The sequence below is a fragment of the Tenebrio molitor genome, chromosome 1 (genome assembly GCF_963966145.1).
Source record: "Tenebrio molitor chromosome 1, icTenMoli1.1, whole genome shotgun sequence".
NCBI lineage: Eukaryota > Metazoa > Arthropoda > Insecta > Coleoptera > Tenebrionidae > Tenebrio > Tenebrio molitor.
Window position 1 is genome coordinate 35,211,375 of NC_091046.1, and position 15,314 is coordinate 35,226,688.

The 15,314-nt window shown below is 32.7% G+C and overlaps 1 protein-coding gene across 1 annotated transcript in view; it reads left to right on the forward strand.

Moving 5' to 3' along the window:
• LOC138138891 (follistatin-related protein 5-like) overlaps positions 1-15,314 on the forward strand; it is a 178,482-nt gene that overhangs the window by 69,568 nt on the left and 93,600 nt on the right. The window contains exon 2 of the mRNA XM_069059371.1: positions 2,865-2,960. Within this exon, the coding sequence (XP_068915472.1) occupies positions 2,865-2,960 (96 nt within the window). The remainder of the gene's footprint in view (positions 1-2,864; positions 2,961-15,314) is intronic.

Consider the following 15,314-nt stretch of genomic DNA (forward strand, 5'->3'; position numbering starts at 1 on the left):
AATACTATAAATTACAACTTTAAATATTCTGGAGGAATCATCTACGTAGTTCTCCAAACTATAAGGTAATTCCTTTATTTGCTTATTTACAAGTTTAAAAATGATATAAATTAAATTGTATTTATTTTATACAAAACTATTTTCTTCTTTTAAATGTAAAATGTTAGTAATAGAAATAGAGTTGATGATTATCTGATAAAAATATTGTTAGTGCTATAGAGAGTTAATAAAAAGTCCCAAGATGGTTTTTTCCTGCTTATGACGGTATCATCTTAGAACATAAAACATAAGTATACCTCGCTGTAAAGAACCAGAAAATTGCTTTGAATTTTTTTTATCACTCATGTCATGTCATGTTATGTTTTTTTATTTTTATACTTTTGAATGCAAACATATTTTAATAACATTGGTGCAACAAATACAGTGTACCACACTTAAGATGAAGATATTTGATATTTTCTGATATTTTATGTGGAAGTAGGGATTTGAATTTTTGTACACTCGTAGAACTTCATGAGATGCATCCTTTCAGATACTTAACTAAACTGTAACTTGTAAACCCAGTCAATTGCGATCTGGCAAATAGGGTCAATTCTCAATATTTTGCGTCGCGTTGGAGATATCCAAAGAAGTTATCGGATAAAGTTGTTGAGAATCCAATTGCGATTTAATGTATTAAGTTTAAACGCAAAATTTACATTTACATTTTCAGCAATTTTTAATGATTCGTAGTTTCAAAATAAATGAATAATGAATTATGAAATTACTAAATAGTATACAGGGTGTTTTCGAAGTTGAGATGTTCCTTTTAACATGTGATAGTATGCGTTGTTCTAAAGAGTTTTAGCCAAAATCACCTTAGTAAAATGTGTACGACAATGAAGATACAATAAGTTAATTTTTATGAAATTTTTGAAACCGGTCCTGCTCAAATTTGCGCTGATTTGTTAGAAATTAGAATTGACAAAAAAAAATCAAATGAGCATGGACGTTAATCAAAAATACTGTCAGAGTTGTCATCTAATTAGTCGGAATGGCTTTATCATTACGAAAATAATGAGCTCACAGATATGTTGCTGTATGTATGGGCAACGTTATCACGTTATCAGAATGCAGCTGCGGCGTCCAGAGAGTACGCAGAGCGATTTCCAGAAAGACACCATCCTGGGCCACGTCCGTTATTAATCTAGTACAGCGGAGAAATAGACAGGACCGTACTCAAAATTTTAGAAAACAATAAAAATATACAATCAATTATCTCCGTTAATACAAACATTTTACTAAGAAGATTTAGGCTAAAATTCTTAAGAATAATGTATAGTATCTCGTGTTACAAGGAACACCTCAACTTCGAAAACACCCTGTATTATGATACAAGTGTATAAGGAAGCCTTTAAAGCACGTGCGACGAATTTAAGAGTACGACGCTATAGCGTCCTGGGAATAAATAGTAATCAACGGAGAATAAATGTAGCTAATAACAACATAGTTTGCTCTCATATTTTGAACGGCATTATGAATAACAGTCTGAAAAACGCAACTGTTATGAGGTGAAAAGTACCGTATGTTTCAAAAAAATTCTGGTCAAGTAGGCTATGAAAAAAAAACGTGTGGCGTAACTTGAATAATTCAGGCGTAAATGTGTTTATCACTATAATTGTTTTGAACGAACTGTCATAAAATGACAATTTCAGGAAAAGCTTAAGAACGGTTCTTTTTTTCTACGATTCTACGAGAATTGGGGTTAGCGCCAGGATTTCATACTGCACTGCCGCGGACGAATCGCGTCCCAGATTTTGTCGATTAAAGTTAGGTTATGTACCCAGATCAACAAAAACAAATAAATCCGCGCAATATATGAAAATAAGTTAATGTAATAACAATAAATAAATAAACAACAATTAACAAAAATGTGTTTTAAATTACTCTAGAGTCTAGACTCTAAAGCAAGTGTTGAAACTGGTAGCCTTGAGCTTCAATGCATATTGCATATATTCTAATAATATTGAGTTGTTTTGCACCCAATTTAACTCCTGTGTGTGAACAGTGTGTACTCACTTATTCACATCACTTTGATGTTTTTTATACGGAGCTGCAACCATAAATTTTACATTCAGTTTTTACACCTACTTGGACTACAATAATTTAGAATAACCCTGTAGATAAAACTTTGTGAACAAAATTATTGTGGCGATTAATGACGTTTCTAACAGTTCAATTAGATATTATTTGACAAGGTGAGCCATACGTTTTTAATGTTTTTATTCTTCATGACCAGAAGTTTTTTGAAATTTATGGTAGTTCTGATTGAACAGCAATTTTTACTTGATTTATCTCTTCCTAAAATGGGAAATGTACCTAATTATTCATTTTACATCAAACTAACCAATACATAAAATCTTAATAGTACGAATTTAATTCATTTCTGGTTTCCCGTAAGACAGAGAAAAGCAATATTCTGACATATCATTTTGTTAAAGTTATAACGGGTGACTATTAAAATTTTCACTTAGGGTTGGCTATGGATCATTCTTTGTTTTCCGTTGCACCTTAGACACTGACAAGTTTGACATTTCAAAACTATGTTTCAATTGTACTGACTGACATTTGTCGTTCGTCCTTGCGTGTGTATAAAGTAACAGAAAAAATAAAAACTCGTTCAAAGCCAAGTGAAAATTTTAATAGTTACCCGTTATATTGTGTGTGGACATACCCTTTCTTGTACAACTAAATGGCAGGAATAATTTATTTCATGTGGCGTAATATTAATTAAAATCTCATCTCGCATCTAGTTTGGTAAAAATGAAATAATTAGAAAATGTTAACGGAGTAGTGAAATATTAACAGTGTTTATTAAATTTCAGATGGGAAGTTGGGGCAAAACCGGAACAGCTTCGGTATGGGTGACTTTACTTCTAACGGCGGCTCTGCATCCCATCGCTGACACCTCACACATTAAGGTAATTCATTTATATTGCCCTTTTAATAACTTCGTAAAAACATAAAGTTTTGTAATGAATTTTAGTCGTTATAATTCTGGGTTTATTGCTTGAAAACTAAATTATGTAGAGAATTTCGTTTCTAAGGCAACCCCCTCGAATACTATGATTGCATTTTGCACAACGGTATTCTCAAAACAATGTACACGATACGTATACATTGCAGAAAATTATATCAATACAATTACAGCGGGTTAAAAATATTCAGATTTTCGTGAAACTATTTTTCGAAGAGACAAACTCTTTTATAGATTAATATTAACGCATAAATCATGTAAAGTTCTGAAGGCAGAGTAAACATGAACTTACTTTTCTCGGGCAAGCACTTTCTCAAATAGTACATGTCAGTGCGAAAGAATGATTTTAACTTTCAACGGAAAGTTTCTTCGTTTTGCTTTTTTATTCTTACGATTGCGTTGAAGGAACCGCCCTATAAAATAAACGGGGAAGAAAGCCAACAATTTCTACTGAAAATCGCACGACACTTAAAAATAGCCAATAGAAAAACAGAATTCGGTGTCGTTTCTATAACAATATTGAGATTTCCTGGAAATGTTTTGCACCTAGCTAACCCAACATGAAATTAATAAGTGGAAATTTTTTCAGCCAATCAAAATCATTTATTTTGTTGTTGTCTTGGTTATGGCTCGTGAACTAATTTTTCTATTGGTCTTTAATGAGTGTCGTACGATTTAAAAATTTATAATTTAAGAAGCATAATGTCCGTGTCGTTGCGATTTTCTTACCGAATATGCCCTCGTGCATTGATTAATATCCGGAAATTTTATTCTCATGCATTTCCAAAACATAATTAATACGTTTTAGAAATGCATTCGAAAAAATTTCCGTAAATAATCAATGCACTAGGGATATTATAAGTGAAAATATCGTAGTGAATTACAAATAGTGCAGACAAAAGAAATTTATTAAATTTAGAAAGTTATGGAAAAACTTAATGGAAATTGAAACAATACATTAATATTCATGCTTATTCTTTAATTATTAAAACTTAAAACTAAATACACTATGAATTAATGTATCTGTAGGAGATTTTGGTAACGATTGTTCAAAGAAATTTCTGGTCAAGTAGGACGTGATTTTCTCTCTTTCTTCCAAACGCAGGTAGCCTTTTTAGTTGGTGTACTTTAACATTCTTTTCAAATATATAACCTCATTTTGATTATTATTTTATTGTAAATTAAACCACCATTTTAAAGTAAAAATATCATTTAACACGAAACCACGAACACTTTCGTTGTTTAGTTCGCTGATAAATAACGTTTGACATCTAGATATAATTTGACCGCTAGGGAAGCTACGCCATACGTTAACAGAAACAAAAGCAAGCACAATATCACTTGATCACGTTTTTTTTTTTTTTTGAACACTCTGTACCTACTTTATTTCAGTACTGTAATATCATAATAATGGCATTTCTGGTTGGATGATTTAAGATTATTGTTTTTCTTAACCTCTCTTAATGAGAAATATAAAAATATAAGGTGCGTTTACTATTCCTATACCTATAAATTAGGTATACAGAAATGTCACATATAAAACATAGATAATTAAAAATGGAGCCTCAGCTAATCATCAACGGTGACTCGAGGACTTCCTTTAGAAAACTGTCCACAATTTTTGTTGGAGAATGTTTTAAGCTTCGAATATTAGTATGTCTCTTGCGGCATACAACTCCATCCCAGCAGTGTCACAGTTTGTAATCCAAAGGATTTAAATATAGATTGCCAAACGGCTATTCGTCGACAATAATGAACACGAGAACATTGTTTATTAACCATTCTTGAATCTGGCTTTATTGACCGCCAAATTTTACTGTGACACCTAATGCATTTCCATGAATAACGTATCGTTCTGTGATCCTAGAATATTCTCTAAACTGTCTTCCTGACACACTATTTCTGAAGTTTTTATCCCCTTCTAATTTGCACTTATAACTGAGGTCCCACCAAAACATGTGAGAAGCGCAATGGCAACCTTTTTCCCCCCCATGCATTACGTCAGCAGCTTCGCGAGTATTTGGACATACACACTTACACAGTCACTCACCTTATTAAAAAATCCCCGAATGGCCAAAATTTTTTCATCCCCGCCGTAACAAGATCTTGCGTTCTAACAGTGATTTTTCTTCAGGGCTGCTCTTAGCAGATGTCCTGTGCTAATTTTGTAAGCCTCCATTTTGATTTCCACCTTAATGAGACGCGCCGTTGTTCCAGATAAAATATCCATTTATCTAGCTATGATAGAAAATAGTATATTACACTATAAGTGATGAGAGTGCCTGATTTTTCAACGAGCAATACATGATATAGTCTCGAGTGCCAGCGAGTGAGGATAGTATTGCGAGTTGAAAAATCGCACTTTGATCACGAATTGTGTATACTATTTTTTCGAACATCGCTTATGAAAATGAGTCTCGATTTTAAATTTCTTTATAATTATTTTGCTCCCCTATTTTTTGAATTTTCCGGACCTGGAGTTTCAATTAATGCAAATAACAGTGTTTTAAATTTTTATATTAATAAGTAGGTAGTACCCAAGGATTGTATAAGAACATAGGATAGCTGGATCCCTATGCTTGCAATGTTGTCCGCTTCGAGCCGCGTCCCCACTCTCGCGTGACGTCAGCGACGGACCAGTTTGTACTTTCATCCACTTACGCACGTTAAACGGTTGAGATTTTTAAATTTAAATTTAATAAATTAGGGACAAAAATACTAGAACGTCGTTGTGCGTTATTTGGCTGTAATAACAGTCGAATCGGTACAAAAATCACCAACAGTGAAATTTATAAGGAAGCCTTAAAGCACGCGCGACGAGTTTAAGAACACAACGTGTAGCTTTTAACATGGCAAGTGCTTTAAAGGCCCTTATACACGTGCATCGTACGCTATTTTTATAAGAAAAAAAGTAAATTGAAATACCTTTTCCGAATTAATCTATGTCATTAATTGTTGATATAGAAATGGTCAATTGTTGTTTTTTTCGTTGATACGTATATTTTATGAATTGTGAATAAATGTGTATTTATCATTGTTTAAAATGTAGGTAAATTTGTTGTTACCTAAGCGACCTAAGCTTTAGTGCTTTAAAGGGCCGATTTTGCACGCATTTTAGTGTCAAAATATATATTAATAGTTAGTTATGAACCGAGTGGGAGAAGACATTTTTCGTACATAAGCGCATTGTTTGAGGCACAGCGACGAAGGAATGCGCGAATGTGCCAGATTTTATTTTTATTATTATCAAGTCAAATTATTTTCAGAATGCTCAAAAAGGCCAATGCTTTTTGGATGATTTTGAAGCAGTAGTGTGCGAAATCTACGTTCGCGGTTAACTGTTGCATTTGCGAAATGTCATATTGAAGTTAGTGAGTTCAAAAACAGAGATTATGATTCAGGTACAATAAAATAGTAGTTTATTTAACGAGTTCGTGTGTAAATTGGGCTTTTTTTTGTATTGAGTGGGTCAGTTTAAAACGCGGGTGAAATCCCTTAAAGGCTCCAAATCGCTTCAAAATCTGTAAAATTAGTTGGACGTTTCGTTTTGACAAGTTGTGACATTTATCAAAATCAGTTCACACAGGAGAAAATTCTCAAATTCTGACAATGTCGAATAAAAAAATTATTTTTTCAATGTACTAACTAATAATAATTGTATAATAATATACTGGGTGCCCCAAAATTCGCGGAACAACTCAATGGGGCAATGTCAACACATGTTAGAAAATAACGAGAAAAAAATAAAAACAATTCTACACCACTTAGATTTGAAGATATCGGGGTTCAAAAGGTGCAACTTTGATCTCGTTTACTTTAAATATTAAAAAAGATTTGGACTATGTATTTGTCCTATACTACCCAGTGGCATAATAATTCTGAACGATTGTGATCAGGTTTGCAATTATTTTTTTCATTATTTCTAGCATTTGCAAGTAGTAATTTTATGTCTGTTTTACCTCAAATAACGTATGGCAATATGGCTTTCATTTTTCTTTCTCATTTCCATGGACACAACAAAAATGAAATGTAGACTATTGGGATACAAAGAATGTTTTTAAATGTTGCCAGCGTTCACATTTAGTGTAACGAATAGGTCCATATCTTCTACAAAAAAGAAGATTGATTTTTTTAAAACATTTTTACCTGATATTTTATTGACTACTTAACAACATACTGATAAGCTGTTCCGCGAATTTTGGGGCACCCAGTATAACTATAAATAAGATAATAAAAACGTGTATTATAGCAGGACAATGACGGATCAAATGTACATATTTCATTTTTCATTACCATTCATTGTACACTTCTGTGCAAGAAAATTAACCACAAGTCATGACGTAATTTTCGCAATATTTTAGTTGTATAAAGGCCGGTTTCACCAGCGCCAGTTAAAATTGACGGTAGGTTAAAATGCTTCGTTACTTAATTATCAATTGTTACCTATAACAATGCTTTCGTGTATTTTAACCTACAGTTAACTTTAACTGGCGTTGATGAAACCGGTCCTATTACATTTAACATTTGAAAACATTTTTGAATTGTTGTCTAAATGACACGGCATTTAGACATTCCTAAAAAAAAATACTGATTTACATAAATATTTTTTACTATAAATTTCGTTGTCCCGTTTAAACTATAAAATATTTGGTGTGTTTAATTTTATTGTACTACAGGGGACAAAATACCCTGGTCATAATTTTTCCGCCACTTCAAAAAAAAAAAAATGTAAACCAAACATTAACGTCAAGTCAAGGTTGATGACAATTTCAAATTATTGACTTTCCCTTGTCAAAAATATGGCACCTTCCACCGTTCAAAAATTTTGTCCATGGGCCAAATTGCCTTGTGGAAATCTTTTCAATTTTTCCTCCTTGGAATTTCTCATTTATATATTTCCCTCCACCACCCGGCGGCACGGCAATTTTGCCGGAGTACATACACTATTACGGATATTACTATCAAGTAATAGTGCATTTATTATTAATTTATTAATTAATTCTCATTAATGGTCCATTTTTCGGTAGTTAACATTTGCTTTACAACTTTATGTCACTCAACTGACTTTGACGACCAAAGTAATTTGTCCCTAATAGTACGTTAATTTTGGCTTGAGACAAGAGTTTTAGATTTATTTTTATATAAGTATCTATTAAAACTAAATATTGTTTCGATCGCGTAATAGATACATTAAATTATAATTGAATTACTTTACAGAAAAGTACAAAATATAACGCGACACTCAACAGATATATCATTGTAATACGGAACTCATTCGGTCTCTGGTCCGTCGCTGACGTCACAGCCCCCCACTACGCTCGGCGAAAATATTCCGGCATCCAGCTATCCTATGTTCTTATACAATCCTTGGGTAGTACCTACATAGTAATATCTGTAATAGTGTATGTACTCCGGCAAAATTGCCGTGCCGCCGGGTGGCGGAGGGATAGTAGTAGGTAGTAGATTGTTAATGTAGTAGATTGTTAAATAAATTTTCCTCACTAGTGAGTTTACTTTCTCCATTTTCCTTACTAGTGATGTAAACGCCTACTTTGCTCACTAAATTGAGTGATGAAAGTATCATTTTCATAATCGATGTTAGAAAAATATTTATTTAGTCTAATGTTTAAAAGGTAATAACCTTTTTTACATTAAAATTATGTTCTTCTAATTTTAACATGTAATGTCAAAACGTCACTCTTTTCGCAATTGGTTAAGAAATGAACAAAATGTCACTATTAGGGTGAAAAAGTTATTTCAACACCAGTGATGAATAAATAGCAATTTACACACGAACGAGTTGAATACGTTTTTTTGTTCGACGAGCCCCCATTAGTCATTAGTTACACAAAGTAGGGCATTTGGTAACTAGTTACATAAATAGCTACTTTATGTATTAACACAAAGTTGTTTTCGCACATTTGCATCAAAAAACAAATTGAATGTAATTAACTTATTGCAAATAGGGAATCTAATTTATATTTAAATTTCCTTATTTTGTGTTTTACCAAAAGTGTTTTCAGGCGTGTTATCATTTAACCCCAGAATAAATTTATCGAAGAATAAATTTCACATAATATGCGGTTCTAAACATCAAGAACGTTTTAATTTTGTAATATTAAGCAAATGATTATTGCGAGATATCATTTTACTAATTACGCAGAATAACAGTAGGTTGATTATCATTAGACATAAAAATAATGTTTTTCGCTCAAAATGTCTTGTTTTCATTACAATTGTGAAACAAACAATGTTAATATTCTCTCAAACACAAAATGTTAGTTAATTTTATTGCTTGTACATTTGCGGAGTACTTGTGCGTCATCAAAGAACTTTATATATTTCTAGAAAAAAAAATTGAACAATAATAAAAATATATTGACGACTTCTTGGGATAATAAAAGCATGGATGAAATCTTCAAAGTTGGAAGACATTAATACTTATAATGGATACAATACAGGATTAGTGCCGGGGTAAACGAAGTGTTCTGAAAGTTTCAGAACAAGAAACCGCCTTTACGTTTAGATAAGTGGATTTTGTTGGAAGAAGTGCAATTAAAAGTAAGTTGCTAATTCGAGCTGTTAGTAAATCTAAACAGCAAATGACTAATTAACTTTCCGATTTATATTAAAGAAATGCTTTTCAGGCGGCGCTTTCTAGTATTATTTATGTCTTCGTTAGATTTTCATAGCACAGCACCGCCCTGAAAACCGTTTAATAACGGCGACGAAATGAGTTCAGGCAGGGCGCGGAGATTAATGAGTCATTTTATATTGCTTAGCAAGTACTACTCAATAGATTGATCAAGTTTTAGGAAAGATCGATTCTGATGCCATAAATCTAGCCGCGTCGATTGAAGGAATTTATGAACCCACGGATGAAAGAATTTAAATATTATTCAACTTTTTCATCAGAAATTAAATTGGAAAACGGTGTTGCAATGAGCGAAATTAAAGTTTTTTAACGGACTGTTTTGATCTGTCGACCTGATAACTCGCGTAATATCATTTGAGGAGTTCACTGTTAAAGCGTTACGAAGTTGGCAGAGGAGTTACGTACTTTTACAAATCAGAATAATTGAGGAAATTATATAGAAAGTTTCGAATAGCAAAGAGTGAATTCGAATTTCCTGTAGTCAGTTTCTGTATTAATGAATTTAGCGAGGTCTGATGCGAAAAGCTTGTCGGATTAACATACACATAATCGCCAGAGCAGCATATGTTTCATTTTGAAATCTCCACTGATTTGTAGCGAGTTCCTAAAGCTCGATTATTCTTCATAATTCCGCCATAATACAAAAATAACAGCTGCCGTGTATTATCCACGTTCCTAAAGTAAATATACATGATAATGAGAAAACTTTTATGATGAAGGAATAGGAAAAGTAGGTAATTATAAAGGTACATAAACATAAGAATCGCTCGTATAACCCGAGAACACGAACACCATTTCCATTTCGTCATGTTTACTGGAAATGCTTGCCATCAAATAGCATCTCGAAAAATGTTAAGCACAATTACGGCCAACACCCCACGTAGACCCGTGGGCTTAATTAAACTGAAAAATGCGAAATGTAATATACCATTTTTGTACCTTCAAATGAAAATGAAATGTACGATAAAATAATCATTCTAATAGAAAGAAAATATTTTTACTGAAGACATAAAAGATAAAATGGTAATTTACGCACGGCTGCTTTGTTGCCTTCAATTAGGTAAGTTAATTGTACTAAATAATTTTTATGCAGGTTTACCCTAATTTGTAATTATAATGAAATAATTTAATCATATTACTATTACTTTGTTAGCTACCTAAGGCCCGGTTCTATAATGTCAATTCGTTGATAAAGTTAACATATCAAGCGATCTGATTGGGGGATATTTAACATTGAATTTGAATCAGCCAATCAAATGGACGGATTTCCGACTTGACGCATTGTTAGCTGACACGATGTTAACTAAGCTTTATGCAACCGGGCCTCAATGTTACAGAAAAAAATATCTTTATTTATAACAGGTAAGATTTTGTTAATATCTTTAAATCTAGTTTAAATTAAGTACATAGTACTATGGCGGACAAAAAATTTTGAACGATCAAATTTTGGCATATCAAAAAATGTCATTGTAAGCTGCCCTTTACTGTTATTATGACGTTTATAAATTAAATCAAAAAATTGACGGTTTGAAGTAAAGGTCTATCAAGTTTATAATAATAATTTAGTGATACAATGCTAGCCGTATCTGAATTTACTAAAGCCAAAATAGTAACCCTTCACCAGAGAGATAATGTCGTATGGGTAAATTTCGACGAATTTAGGGTTATCGAAGGGCACTATCCATGCCATTATGCGGAAGTGGCAACACACTGGGACGGTGGTCCGGCGTCCAGGTTCTGGAAGAAGGCGGGTGTCTTCCGTGGAACAGAACGAGGCACCCCCGAACTATCACCGAAATCTGTGCCTGTCCATGAGGAATAGATTGCTCTTGGTTGTACAACAAAATGGAGTAATGATCAAATATTGACTTCTTCAGTTTTATTTGTAAAGTTTTTTTTATTTTAAACTTTTAATTTTAAGTTTAATAAATAAATGTTATAATTTGTTAGTACTGTGGATTGATCTCCACTTTGAATTTTTTGATATTTGCGTACCAAAATACAACCTGTTGGGTCGTTCTGTCTTGACACAAAGAGAACTAAATTTGGTTTCATCTATGATGAAGACATTCCTGATTTTGTGTTGATGGTAAACCTCTAAGAGCTAGATAGGTAAAGTCCTCGTCGAAAAATAGTCAATTTTGACTTAAATTGTAAATCATTTTACAATAGGAGAGACTATATCATTCATTACTTTATAAACCAATAAGAATCTTTGATTTTCTTTAGTTACCATGTACCTATTACAGCGATTATTGTAGTAACCAGGGCGATTTCGAATATACGAACCTTTGTATATTCGAATATACCAACCTTTGTATTTTCGCTCGCCGCCTTAACTTACAAAAATTTTTGCGCTAGCCGTCACACTAACGTCACATTAAATCGCTCTGCTACTGAATGCGCCCAGCACAGACCAATAACGAATTAAGACTGTTAAAATCCATATAAAACCTAGGAGACGTGGACGATGCTAGCGCAACCCTAGCGTAGGGCCGAACTAAATAACCGTATTTAGTCGATGATGAATCGGCTATTTACGTTGACAGCGGGAAATTTGATTTATTCAAAAAATCAAATTTGTTCGTTTCAAAAATTTGTATTAATCATTGTCAAAAATTTGCTAATCAATTTCGTTATGATAAAAATTATAAAATAATCCAAAACGACTTTCGTACTTGTCCCGAACCTCTTCTACCTGCGATGTCAAAGCCTGACTAACTTGTTTGAATAGTTTTTGACCAAAAAATTCGTATTCGGTAAGTAATACTTTCGAAAAAAAAGTTATTACAAAAAAAATTTATTTTCAGAATTGAAAAAAGGTGGATAAAGGTTTTAGATACTTCTGGAATACTTCCTTCAAAATTACAAAATTCACTCATTTGGCAAGACCACTTTTCAGAAAATTAGTTCTCAAAAAACTAGATTTTATAGGTGTGCTGTGCCATTCCCATCAGTTTTTCGTTCCAAATTCACAGTGTCACAAAATAACAGTTTTTCCAGACAATTCGAAGATTTTAGTGACTGTAAATTACAGAAGTTGTGATTCCTGATCCTGAAGTTGTCCCAGAACGTGCACATTCCTCAAAATTCTCAGGCAAAGTGTTATAGGTTTTTCAACGTACCAAAATTTGTGAACTCAATCTCAGAGAAAAGATAATAATCTATTACATGGATCGTTATAAGCGAAAAACAATTTCAAAATTAAAAACTTTATAAGAAAACTCTAAAAATAATGAAATAAAATGTTTGGATAATTGTTTGTCTTTGTTTTTTTTAATAAATAAAACCATAATATGAAAAATAGGTAAATAAAAACAAAAAAATATGTCCGTATGCAACTAATTATACATTCGATTGCAATAATTGAGGAATATGCAACTTATTATACATCTAGTTCGGCCCTACGTTAGCGCGTCGCTAGTATCGCGCGTCGCTGAAATTTGAATAGATCTAGACAGTCTTACTATGTTTAATTGTCTGTGGCGCCCAGTCGGTTTCAGGAACCTGTTTATTTATTTATTTACTTTATTCATGATATAGTCTACCCGTATACAACTCGAGGATGGAAAATTCTCGATTACTCGACGTGTTGCCGGAAACACCACTCGATCTACGATCTCGTGATGTTTCCGGGCAACACGTCTCGTATAATCGAGAATTTTCAATCCTCTCGTTGTATAATATATGAAAATCGTCTTATAACTACCATAAATAATTCCATAAATAAATAGGGGCTGTTACTTTATACCTGATGTTTGCTCTTCCTTGAGTTGGCACTGCACAACAAAGGGGCAATAAAGTTAGAGAGTATTATGGTAGTTATAAGACGGTTTGCTGTCCTATTGTAAAATGATTTACAATTTAAGTCAAAATTGACTACATATTTCTAGACGAGGACTTTCCGTATCTACATTCTACACCACTCGATAGCCTAGGGGCTGCAGCGACTTTCGCAATTTCGAAGGCAAAGACGAAACCATTAAAATTCATCCACGTTCACCATTCGTGAGCCGACATAGGCACACCAAAATTTTTTTGTTAATCTATGATTGACTAATCTGTCACTGGTGACATGACAAGAAAGGCAAAAATAAAAAATGAGGTTAGTTGACCATAAAGCCAGTTTTACATTTATATGTCAAAGGAATAACAAGTCGTTCAAAAATTTGTGTCCGCCATAGTACATACGTACTGAAGTCATCATTCCCTGTAAAGTTTTCATTGGTTACAACCACTACTACGAGTAATATGTAATTAAAACAATAAAAGATTATTTGTCATCATATGATTTGAACTAGTAAAAATTTTTCTTCATACTGAATAGATAGCATTGTGTAACTTTTTTTTATGTTCAAATTGTGGAAACTTGCACTTCTTTGTGTGACATGAAGTATACTGGGTGTCTGCTAGTTATAACTGTCATCTTTATAATTCTTTCTTATTTTTTATGAAATTTTAATTTCAGTATTTTCTGGAACACTTTGAAATATTCTACTACATTCAAACAAGCTTTTTGGTTTTCTGGTGCAACTTTTACGAGATTTTTATACCAATATTTGCATAAGTTCATAAAAACATTACGCTTTAGAAGAACTAGTGGTATTTTTCTAATCAGTTAACATTAACTTAGGATAAACAATGCAAAAATGTACATAAACAACAACTTTAAACAACTTTGCAAAATTTTGTTACGGAGTAATGCGCCAAAAGTAGTATAGAAGTACTGTAATGACGGCTATTACCATCCCATGAGGTTCTGCGAGTACTGTAATCATCAGAGTGGGTAATAGCCATTAGAAGAAAAATACTGTATATACATGAACCCCAGACGTGCAAAGTGTGTTACTGACCATACTCGTTATGTAAACTACTGTTTTAAAATTAATGTTTCTGCAATTGGCATCTTAAATTAAATGTAACATAGACTAAGTATTTACACGTATATTATTGTATATTATTGCAATAGGAGAAATGATCGTAAATATCAAAAGGTTTGCCAGCTGTTTTACGAAATCTCGAAGAAAAATAAAATTCGATTTTAATAAATAATCTAGACAGTGTCGGTAAAATATTTTTTACACTCACTACCTTCAAAATCTTTACTTGTGCTTCAAAATCACCAAAAAGTATTTACCTTTTTGAGCATTCTGAAAATAATTTGACTTGATAATAATAAAATCTGGTTTACAAAATGCTATTTCTCCAATTTGGATGTTGAAAATTTCGAAAAAGTGAAAATAAGTCGCTATTAATTCGATTGACACTTTGGCAAGCGCATGGACAAGCTCCATCTATTCACAAAGGGTACAAGACAAATCAGACATGTTATCTACAGTGAAAGATTAATAACAAAATGTATAATTGTCCGTTTACTCTAAGGTTATATTGGGGCCGTAAAAGTAGTTACCTCCTAATAAGCTGCCCTTTTGTGTGGATTTCAGAAACCACGCGCCCCTGCAATAAATCAAATTTTAAAAGCTGTTGGGTGGATGTACAAGGTCCGGTTTAAGGGAGAATGTTTAGTTTTATTATTTTCTGAACCGAAGTATATGGTACCCTGGTTAATTCACTGGTCTTTTTAATAGGATTAGAACACCCCCTTGTGACTAGACCTTCATAGCTTATTTTTCAACATAATCT